At 58.8% G+C, this 11079-nt stretch overlaps 1 protein-coding gene across 1 annotated transcript; it reads right to left on the bottom strand.

Annotated features, from left to right (window-relative positions):
• Positions 1-6471: 6471 nt before the first annotated feature.
• FOXL3 (forkhead box L3) lies at positions 6472-10783 on the bottom strand. The gene is made up of 4 exons (XM_008018930.3): positions 10647-10783; positions 10096-10264; positions 9225-9854; positions 6472-6661 (listed from the first exon to the last, which is right to left on the bottom strand). The coding sequence occupies exons 1-3, from the start codon at positions 10751-10753 to the stop codon at positions 9420-9422; spliced, it is 711 nt and encodes a 236-aa protein (XP_008017121.3). The 5' UTR covers positions 10754-10783; the 3' UTR covers positions 6472-6661; positions 9225-9419.
• Positions 10784-11079: the final 296 nt, after the last annotated feature.

Raw genomic sequence — 11079 nt, forward strand, 5'->3', positions numbered from 1 at the left:
GTGTGCAGGTGCATGTATGTCTATGTACATGTTTGTGTGCTCACACATGTATGTGTGTGTGCCTATGTTGGTGTGCATGCATGTGGAAGTGTGTATGTGGATATGTCTGTGTACGTGCATGCATGTTCACACGTGTCTATGTTGGTGTGCATGTGTGTGCATATATGTCTATATACATGCATGTGTGTTCAAAGTGTGATATATGTCTATGCACATGTGTGTTCATGTGTGTGCATATATGTGTATGTACACGCGTGTGTGTTCATGTGTGTGCATGTCCATGTGATGTTCTGTCTTTGCATCTCAGGCCTATGAAGGCAGGCCCAGTAGACAGGCAGGCACATCTGCACTTGGTCAGCCTCAGGTGCAAGGAGGTTTCAGGACACCAGGGAGGGGACCTGCTGGCTCTAGGGACAAGCAGGAGAACTGGGTGAAATAAACCATTTCTTCCTCCTCTGTCTGGAAACAGCCTGGGGTGGGAATCTGAAGGTCTGGATTTATTCCTGGGTTTGACTGCTTTAAAGTTGAGGGTCCTCTCAAGCCTCAGTTTCCTCATTTGTCAGAGGAGAGTGTTCTCTGCCCTGCAGCCTCCCAGGGTGGTAAGGTGGCGGCTGTTGGGAGTCTCCTCTGCAGAACCTCGCCCAGGATGATACACAAGACTCACTTTCAACACCAGAACTTCCCATCAACGGGCTCACCAGCCTGCGGTGTGCTGGCTTCTGCTGCCTGGACGCACCTTCCCTTGGCACTAGAAACAAAGGAGGTTGTGGGCGAGATGGTTCACAGAACTTCCTCAAGGCCCTGACTTGTCCGAGCCCTCCGCCTGGATGCAGTGTCTTTGAGGGGGGCAACCCATCTCTCCTCTTCCTCTCCCCCAAATGCACCAGCATTTCCTCCTGTGCCGTCTTTCTCTGGCGAAAGCAGCTGGCCTTCCCTGTGTGCACAAGGCCCAGGATCTGTGGCTGGGGCTGCCCACATCCCTTCTGTTGGGTTCAGACATTAAACTGCCCCAGGGAGGAGCCGTATGCCCCACCCAACTTCTTGCTGGGGGAGCTAAGCCATTCCTGTGTTTGTTGACGCCGTCATCGCCCAGGATTTCTGTTACTGGTGGCCAAAAGCACCTATCGAGAGAGCGTGAGGAGCCTCAGAACTGCACAGGGTGTGCCCTCATGCGGTAGGGCCCTTGCAGGCGTCACTCTGACCATGTCCATTGCTGTTTGTCCAGCACTGTACGCGGCCCCAGGATGGAGTGGGGCTGCACAGAAGGAAGAGCCTGTGGCTCCACCTCGCTAACCTGTGAAGCAGCATCACATCTGTTAACAGACGTTAAACAATGAATCGCACGAGTGGGCAGATTTTTCTCGCTCTCTGGAACCAAATTGATTCAGGTAACTGTCTTAAGAGGGGGCTGGTCCAAACCCTCTCTTCTTCCTACCCCAAACTCGCGAACGAAGAACGCGGCGTTTCTTGCTACCTGACCTCACTTTGCAGGAGCTGAGTTTAGTTGGAGGATCCGGAGCTGGTGTCCCTGGGTGAGAATTAGCAGTTGTGGGTGAGTTTCTGGACATAGGCTTGCTGGGGGGCGTGGAAGGACCTGTTAGCCGGTCCCAAAGGATGGGATGGGTTTCCTTGGCGAGCAGTGTGGATGTTGGAAGCCATCAGTGCAGACACCTCAAGGTCCTCTCGGCCCTGGCTCGGGGCAGGTGCCTGGGAGGGTGCAGTGGGCAGGCATCAGGTGTGCCGGCTGTGGTGCCTCCATTGGCTGGTGAAGGCTCCATACTCCTCTGTTGCCTCACTCCACACAGAGTGCAGGGGAAGTCGAACGTGTCTCGCTCGACACCAGGTCCACCGGGGTACCACTGCAAACCCATATAGAGCAGGTGTAGTGTGTGGTGTGTGCTGAAGTCGCTCCGACGCAGAGGGGAAGTTGAACCAAGTTCAGGGGCTGTCATTCAATTTCCTTTTCTTTTAAAAAAAAATCGCATCGCCGTGTGACCTCCCTTTGTTTATTATAAATCTAATACCGCGAGTTTCAGTTGAGTGAACTCACATCTTATTTGGAATCTGGGTCTACAGTTGCCTAAAGCTGGTGGGAAGGTAATTGTACACAAGCATGTGAGGCCTGTTAATTTGCAATCCACGATGCACGGCCTGGCTTGACAAGCCCCGCGCTGGGTTCTGAGGAGCCGTTCTCCGGCACGGCAGAGCGCAAGGACCCGGCACATTTGCATAAGAGGCACTTGGTATTTTTCACAGGATGAAAACATGTAATTTTGCAAATGTTTATAGGTTGTTAATTTGGCTGAATAGCAAAATCAAATTACAGGTAATAGGTTGTGTGCACTTCCCCTTTCCTGGGTTTCTCTTGTAATTACGGCAAGCACGGCACACCAGGCCCCTCTTGGTGGAAATGGGAGGGGTGTCCCCCCAGAAGCGCCTCGCAGCAGTGAGTCCTGGCCAGCCACGTTCCAGAGCTGGGGGAGGTCAGGCTGTGCGTGGAGTGGCGGCCCCACCCCGATGCGGGACCCCTGGGATCCAGAATGTTCCCACCGTCTCTGACACTTGCTCAGGAGTTGAACAGAATCACAGCTAAGGGATGGAGGAGGCCTCAAGCCTGTGCCCGTTAACTTCCAGGTTAGAGGATGTCATTCTGCCCTCGGCCGGGCATCCTGGGCTCCTGGGATCAGGCGAGTCCGGCCTCTACCCCAGCAGGCTCTGAGAGGCCCCTCTGAGCCTCAGTTTCCTCCTCTGGGTCATGGAGCTGTGGAGTCTGCCCTGTGCTCTTCTTACAGGGCTGCTGGGGCTGGCGGGAGGGCAGGAGCCCTGTGGGAGAGCAGAGCCGTGAGAACCGAGCTTCTTTACGTATCACCTTGGACTGAGGTTCCCTCTGCACCTGCTGGAGTGGGGGCCGAACCTCCAAGGAGAACCGAGCTTCTTTACATATCAACTTGGACTGAGGTTCCCTCTGCACCTGCTGGAGTAGGGACCGCACCTCCGAGGAGAACCGAGCTTCTTTACGTATCACCTTGGACTGAGGTTCCCTCTGCACCTGCTGGAGTGGGGGCCGCACCTCCGAGGAGAACCGAGCTTCTTTATGTATCAACTTGGACTGAGGTTCCCTCTGCACCTGCTGGAGATGAGAGTGGGGCCCCTAGCATCCCGCCAAGGGGCCCACCGCCCACAGCCCCGAGCCTTACACTGCAGCGGACGGCACCTCTGTTCTCTCTTGGACTGTCATTACATCGTTCCCTTTCAGTGGGGACATGCTGGGGGCCCTGCGAGGTGGCCGCACGTCCCGGAGGCTTGGGTGTGTGGAGACCCTGGGCCCTTGGACCTGCACCTGGGCTTGGAAGACCTGTCTCCCCTCCTCCAAATGCCGTCGGCCACTCTCAGGGCCCCGACACTGACCCTGTGGGTCCCTCCAGACAATGTGCTGACCCCTGAGCTCAGACCCCTCCGCACACTGGCCAGGCACGTGACCCTCTCCAGGCCTCACCGGTGCCCTGGGGGGTGAGTGTTACTATCTCCATGGGGTCCTGGGGGGTGAGCGTTCTCAGAACCGTGCCCAGCACATGGAGAGCCCTCGGCAAACACCAGCTCGTTTCTACCAGGATTCAGATGCCCTCCTGGGCTGACCCTGGGACACTGGGCTTGGGTTTGCTGGGATGTGGCAGAGTCCTTGTGAACCATATAACTTCCCCATTCGTCCGTCTCCTCCTCTCAGAGAAGCCTCCTCCTCGGACCCTGTGAATCTATTCATCATCTGTGTGCAGGGCGCCTACTGTGTGCAGGAGAGGACGTGACCCACGTGTAGGAATTCTGAAGATTGAATGTGCTCCCTCCACTCCCTCCCAGCACTTCCTCCCCCCACCCTGCAGCCCCACGTCCCATCCTCCACGCGTCCGCTCCCTCCCAGCACCTCCTCCGTCCACCCCGCAGCCCGGCAGCCCCGCGTCCCATCATCCACGCGTCCACTCCCTCCCAGCACCTCCTCCCACAGCCCCGCGTCCCATCCTCCACACGTCCACTCCCTCCCAGCACCTCCTCCGTCCACCCCGCAGCCCCGCGTCCCATCATCCACGCTGGGGCAGGCGTTCTCGGTAAACGCTCACTGTGGGACCTCAGCCTGACCAAAGACTCTCAAAACCTTGCCCCCCTGAGTCCCATCTCTAGCAGAGTTTTGTCAATAAGACCCTCAGTCTAGCCCCGGATGGCCTGAGGCACTGGACACGTGCAGCTGTTTCAGGTGCAATGGCCTGAGTGTAAAGCACCGTCTCCTGTCTGAGGAAGCCGCCAGGGTTCCCCACACTCCTGGCAGCCGGGCACCAGCTGTGCTGCGGGGGGATGAGGAGGGCCGGGGGCAGGAGGGACCAGGCAGGGCCAGGAGGGCATGGGGAACCAGGAGAGTTGGGGGAGTTCAAGGGTTGGGGGGAAGCCTGGAAGGGCTGGGGGTCCAGAAGGGGCCTGGGAACCTGGGGGTGCCACGGGGCCAGTAAGAGTTGGAGGTAGAGAGGGGTTGGGGGCAGAATGGGAGGGGCTGGGAGGCAGAAAAGACCCAGGAGGACCAGGGGGTGCCAGGAGGGACCAAAGGGAGCCAGAGGGGTCAGGAGGACCAGGCAGGGCTGAGGGCACAGGAGGGGCTGGGCAGGACCTGGGAGAGGGATGTGGGAGTGCAAAGTGGGGCCTGGTGGGGAGCCTGGGGGCTGTAGGGCTGGTCAGGCGGTGCCAGGAGGGGGCAAAGTCGGACCCTCAGTCCCCAGGCCGCCGGCAGCCTCAGGCAGGCCCTGTGCTTGTTTTGAGTTTCACATTTTGGTGAGAAACAGCCTGTTTGGGTTCCTCCTCTGGAAAGTGCACACGGAGAGACTCCGAGGCCCTCAGCATGGAGATGGACTTGGCCTGGCTCTGGGGCAGAGCTGGGAACTGGAAGGTTAGAACAGGGGAATTTCAGGAGCCCAGCCCTGTCACAGCCTGGGGTGGTGGGAGTGGGGGCACCCTTGCTCCCCAAACCTGGTCAGAACCACAGAGGAAACCAAGTCAGAGGAGGGGGCCACCTTATCCCTGTGTGGAGGCCCGTGGAGGCCGCTCAGAAGAATCCAGGCGGGAAATGCCCAGCTGTGTCCTCGTGCCAGTCCCAGCCCATTGAGGGCCGTGTCCTCTGGCCCCTCACTGGCCCCTCACTGCCCTGGTGTCATCCTGAGGAAGCCCTTGTCCCCGGCCTGCCAGTCGGATGGGAGGTGGCCATGAGGAAGCTGACAGTGCCTGGGGCAGACCACAGGGTCCCAGGGAAAGAGGCAGGGAGTCCGGGGGCTGCTTCTTGGTAGGGAGGTGCCCAGAGAGCCCCCTTGGCCTGGGGACTGTGGGGAGCCAGGTTCCACGGGGACGCCCAGCTCAGCCCTTTATACCCCAGGGAGCTGGTCCCTTCCCTCTCTGGGTCCCAGGGCCAGGCAGATGCACAGGGGCGTGAGATGGAAGCAGAGCTGGGCCAGGGTCCGTGGGTCCAGCTGACAGCCTCTCGCCTAAGCCCTGGGTGGTGCTGTGCACAGCCCATGCCACGGGCGAGGAGCCTCGGACTCCAGTGGGCAGAGGACCCTGCTGTGGACACACAGAGGCACGACCCCCAGCCCAGTGCTCCTCTGTCCCAGGGAAGCCAGCGCCACCACAGACCTTCAGGGCAGCTGTCCTGGCTGGGCGACACTGAGGAGGGGGCTCACGGAGACCCCCACCCTCTGTACACCATCCTCACCTTCTATGAGCACAGGATGGAACTGGCCAGGAAGAAACGCTTGGGGACAGGAGCAAGAGTAGTGTGTGGGGCATGGCGAGGCTACATTAACCAAGGCCAAGCATGCAGACCATGGGAGGTAATTGTCCCTCTGGGCTGTGCAGGTGTTCCATATATCAGAAAGAACAGGGACAACTGGAGGTGGATGCAGGAGCTGCATTTCAAAGGCTAAAGAGATGGTAAGTCTGGCCCGGACGTGGGGGCTGGGCGGGCGTGGTTGGGGTCTTCCCGTGCGTGGCTCCCTGGCTGCACCTCCTTCCAGTCACACTGACCTCTGGTCCCCCGCACAGGGCTTGGCACAGGTTACCCCCCTACCTAGAATACACTTTCCTCCTAGCTTGTTGTTCCAGCTCACCGTCACCGTCACGGCCTCGGCTCCTGAGAGCCTGGCCTGGCCATGCACTTTGCAGCACTCATCCTCTGCTCAGCGCCTTGTGGGCTCCCTTCCTGACACATCCCGGTGCAGGGCTCTGCATGCACGCGGAGCCGTCTGTCTACTTTACCCGTGTGCTGTGGGGCTGCAGTCTAGGCCTCTTGGGTTCATGGTTGTGCCCCAACTCCTAGCTCAGGGCTCGCGAATGTTCCCTAGTGAATAAACAAACAGCTCCCACCCTGCTCAATCAAGGACGGAAGGAATTTGAAGAAAAGGCTTTTCTCTTCTTCCCCAGGAGGCAGACCAGGGGCCAATGGACAGCAGATTCCAAGAGTCCTACTTCAGCTGGGTGCAAAGGGCAGGTGTCAGCCAAGGAGGCCTCTGTGGAGGGGTGCTGCTACGCGAGGCCCAGCCAGTCAGCAGTGCGGGGGAGGGTCTCATCTGTGGTTAGTTTGCATGCAGGGACCTGGTGGTTGCTCTCAAATCTGCCGCTTTCCTGCTTCCATCTGTGGGAGGGAGGGATAAATGTGGGATTCCTGGGATTCTCCATCCTCCAGGAGCCACCATGGACCATCCCCTCACTCCTGTGACATTTGGTGGAGGAACCTCTTCCCAGATTCTGTGAGAAGGGGCACCCTGAAGTCTCGGGAAAAGGAGGTCAGGGCCCAGGTGCCACCCAGCCTGGGAACTTTGGTCCCAAGCACAGTCATTTGCACACAGTCATTGGCACGCCGCTGAACGTGTGCCCGGCAGCACCTCCCTACTTTGTTAATGGAAGCCCGGTGATCCGTAACCCGCGTGTGGCAGACATCTGCTCGGGGCTAACGTGGTGGTAATGTACATATCGATGATCAATCAGCGGATTTGCAAGAAAGGCATAAAGTATTTAATTATAATTGTGTGGGGCAAGTCTGCGTGGTGGCGGCGACATTTGAGTAGGTCACAGCCAGCCCTCACCCTGTTATATTAAATGCCATTCACTCTAAGGGCTGGGAACCTTTCTGAAGTTGCAGGGTATCACACACTGGCAAATTGAAAATGTCCCTTTGCTTTTAAAAATATGATTGATATCCTTTGCAAAACAAATGCTACACCTCATTGTACACAGATTTCCCCCAGTGCCGCCCTTGCCTCTCCCGGGCATGGAGTCTGCATTTGGCCACAAATATAATCTCGGAGGGGATGAGCTATAAAGACCTTGATTTATTCTGAGGCCCCCCCCCAGGAGCGTCCTGTTTAGGAAAAGGGGTTTTGTTGTTTTTTCAAGTCAGGCTTTGCTTACCAGAACAAAGTGCAGGAACTCAAAAGATAAAATGTAAACTTTATTTCCTCTGTTGGCAGCAGAAAAATATATCTTCGGATACTTTCTTTGCCATATACTTACGTATGGGAACATCTGCCTTTTTTGACCGTCTAAATTATATCTTGTATGATTTAAATCTAGGCTTTTAGCACAACCAGCAAAGGGATATAAATAACAAGAGTGCAGACACACACAGGGCACACACCACAATACACACGCACACACGTGTACACACCATGCTGATAGCCTGTACAAGCCAGCATGGAGAGGGTGAGGAGCCAAACTGGAGCTGCATGCCTGCGATGCAGGGTCCCATCCGTGAAACGAGCGTGAGAGCCTCAGCACCCATCTCCTGGGATCCTACACCCGGTGGGCGGCAGGAGCGCCGGAAATGCTGGCTGCTCTCCCAGCAGAGAGTTCTGGAAACCAGAAGCTGACATTTGCAAAGGAGAGGTGTCCACATTGCAAGCCTCATTTCCACTTCCAGAAACAGGCATTTGAAGCTGGGCTCCGGCTCCTTCTCCCTGGGCGAAGGGTGCCCTTGTAGGCAGAGGCTGCGGTTGTCTGAGCCGGGAGGCTGGGGAGTGGGCGTATCTCCACGGGGCCAGGCGTTCACAGTGTCTGTCGGCAATGGCCTTCCTCCCTCTTCTCAAAACAATGAACCAAACACATCAAATCTATTTACAGGGCAGGTGAGTGGGGGAATGCTTGGATTTTTCCGAACAGAGATGAAGCCAGGGCCAAGCATCTTTTCCATGTTCTGGTCTGTCTCTGCAGCCCGCCTACCTTCACGGCCACCCAGTCCTTGTTTTTAAGGGTCCGATAAAGCAAGACTATGTAATTCCCAAACCAGACAGCCAGCCTCGTTGGGTGCGTTTTTGCTGTTCACAAAATTAGCCAGTCGTTGTCACCGAGCGAATCGGATTAGGTGTAATCCATACTAATGTTCCAATTAAGTCACTGAAAGCAATTAACTCTGCAAAAATGGACTGGTGAAAAACGATAAGGCTGGTCAAATAGTTTCACTGCGCATAACTGTGTTTTTCAGAATGCCCATCTCTACACAGTAATTAAATCATTTACATTTCAAGTGGAGTGCGCCCACCTCGGATGCTTGTGACCGTGCCCTGTGAGGTGTTGCAGGAATTTTATCCACAGCCTGCTCTCTTGAGCACCTGATTTTTTGGGAAACCAGTTGAGGGAAGGTGCCTGAATCAGGGTTTACTCCCTGCTCAGAAGAATCAAGAGATTTGAACTTTGCCCCAGTATCATCCCAAATTTGGGCCCCTCCTTCCCACCTTGCCTTTCTCCCCTGTGGTGTAAAAAGCACAACTGATTTCTTAAACCGTCACCAAAACACTCGGCTGACACAACATACATTTGTCACTTCCTATCACGTCACCCCTAGCACGGACACCATCATAAGCCTCGGGGTGACTAATTCATGGGGCCTATTGCCATCTCTCTTCACGGTTTGTGCCTTACCACTATTATTTTAACCACGGGGACGACGTCAACCAGCCCACTGACCGCACACTGGGCACTTGTGGCTTTTGGGATGTGGGTGTCTACAAAGCTCACCCTCAAATGACCAAGGAATGAAATGTTTCCCAACTCTAGGGAACATGAACCTGTGTTTATTCCTCAGAGCAAGAGCACTAGGCCAGTCCAGAGCAAACCCTCAGGTAAAACTGGAACCCAGTGGGGTTTTCCCTGCAAGAGAACTGTTTTCCCAACAGGTAAAGTCACAGCCTCACAGTCTGTACCTTTAAGGAGCTCCACCTCCGCCTGTCCCCCCAATCCAGGCCTGGTGTGGCACCTGACCTTCAGTCTGCAGGAGAAATCGTAGGATTTGCTGAACTCTGGCTTCCTGACTCAAGGTAAGGCTGGAATTGTCTTTCCAGGGAGGGTCTGGGGAAGACCCCAGACTGAACTGCAGGGGCCTCCCGGGTGGCCCCACATCACATTGTCCAAAAGTGGAGGCCCACGTTCTCCAGCGGCGCGTATCTGCCCTCCTGTGCGAGGCAGGGCGGCTTGAGCCCGGGGAAGGGGTCTGGGGAGGACAGGATGTAGTCGATGCTGAACTTGAGGTCCCGGGAGTGCTCCTTCCCCGGGGGGGCGGGGCTGGCGGGGCTGGCATGGGGGTCCCGTCCCGGGGCGCCCTCGCCAGCGCTGTCCGGTGCCAGGGACCCCTGCCCGGCGGCCGGCTCGGGCGGACCCGGGGGCCCCTGGGCGCCCCCCGCACGCGGACCCCTCAGCCCCTCGCGCTTGGGCCCGCGCCGCCGCCGCCGCCGCCGGTAGTTGCCGTTCTCGAAGAGGTCCAGCAGCGACTCGCAGCCGCCCGCGAACGTCCAGTAGTTGCCTTTGCCCTTCTCGTGGCCCTCGGACCGCGGCACCTGCGCGCGCGGAGGGAGGGGCTGGGAGCGGCTCCGCTGGGCTGCGCGCCCGCCCGCCTTGTCCCCTCGGGGCGCCCTGGACCGGGGCGAGGGTGGCGCACTGCGCAGGTGGAGGCGGCCCCGTGGGCTGAGGACGCACCTCCCTGCAGCCGCAGCGGTGCCCTCCCTTCCCCGCCACCGAGGCCCTGGCGCAGGGGTCGCCACGCGGGGACACCCGGGGCCCGTCGGGGGCGGCGCTCACCTTGACGAAGCAGCTGTTGAGGGACAGGTTGTGGCGGATGGAGTTCTGCCAGGCGCGCTGGTTGGCGCGGTAATAGGGGAACTTGCGCATGATGAAGTCGTAGATGCCGGACAGGGTCACCCTCCCCGCGGGGCTCTGCTGAATGGCCATGGCGATCAAGGCGATGTAGCTGCAGAGCCCGGGGGGTCAGGTGGGGTCTCCGCGGGGCAGCCCTCCCCACGCCGCGTCCTTCTGCCCGTCCCGCAGGGCGCCGTGGGGCGCAGAGGCGGAGGAGCGAGGCGGCGTTGGGGAAAGTGTCCCCCGCAGCTCGCGGTCCCCGGCGCCACCCAGACCCCAGAAGCTCTTCCCCGGGCTGGAAAGGCCCCTCCCCGGGAAGCCAAAAACGTTCCCTGGCTCTCCCCAAAGTAGGGACAAACGCCTCCTTTCTCTGAGCTCCGTCGGAGAGAAGAAAGCCCCCTCGCTCTTCCTTCGTCCCAGGCAGGTCCCGGCTACCTGGGACCCGTGCAGGGGGTCCCTGTTCCCCAAACCCCCGCCGCCACCCCGGCAGTCACCTGTACGCGGGCCGCGTGAGCCTCTTGGCTTCGTCGGAGCTGCCGGCGGGGTAGTCGTCGGCGTCGTCATTGAAGCAGTTGTAGGGATACTGCGAGCTGTCAAACATCCTGGGGCGCCCGGGCTGCAGCTGCCGCCTCCTCCGCGCCGTCCGCCGGCTTCGCGCAGAGCAGTCTCCACGCGGCCCGGCAGCTACTGCACTGTGGGCTTCTCTCCGCCCGAGCCGGAACCTGGGTTTCTGGGGTCCCCCGCCTGCCCCCACCCCGTCCTCTCGCATCCAATCCCGGCGCGGGGGAGGCCCCAGCCACCCGTAAAGCGGCCGAGGGGAGCGGAGCGGGGCGTCTCGGTGACCCTCTGACCGCTGCGGGGGGAGGGAGGAGGCGGCGGCGCGCTGGGAGGTCCGACGGGCGGGGCGGCCCCCGCTCCCTTCCCTGG

Source organism: Chlorocebus sabaeus, chromosome 28 (genome assembly GCF_047675955.1).
Source record: "Chlorocebus sabaeus isolate Y175 chromosome 28, mChlSab1.0.hap1, whole genome shotgun sequence".
In the NCBI taxonomy this organism is placed as follows: domain Eukaryota; kingdom Metazoa; phylum Chordata; class Mammalia; order Primates; family Cercopithecidae; genus Chlorocebus; species Chlorocebus sabaeus.

Bases quoted from the DNA above. Each gene is read 5' to 3' on its own strand.
- FOXL3 (XM_008018930.3), bottom strand. From the start codon at position 10,753: ATGTTTGACAGCTCGCAGTATCCCTACAACTGCTTCAATGACGACGCC. The intron at 10,265-10,646 runs GTGACTGCCGGG...CGGGCTCTGCAG, and splicing joins CTCACGCGGCCCGCGTACAG to CTACATCGCCTTGATCGCCA. The intron at 9,855-10,095 runs GTGAGCGCCGCC...CCGCGCGCGCAG, and splicing joins TCAACAGCTGCTTCGTCAAG to GTGCCGCGGTCCGAGGGCCA.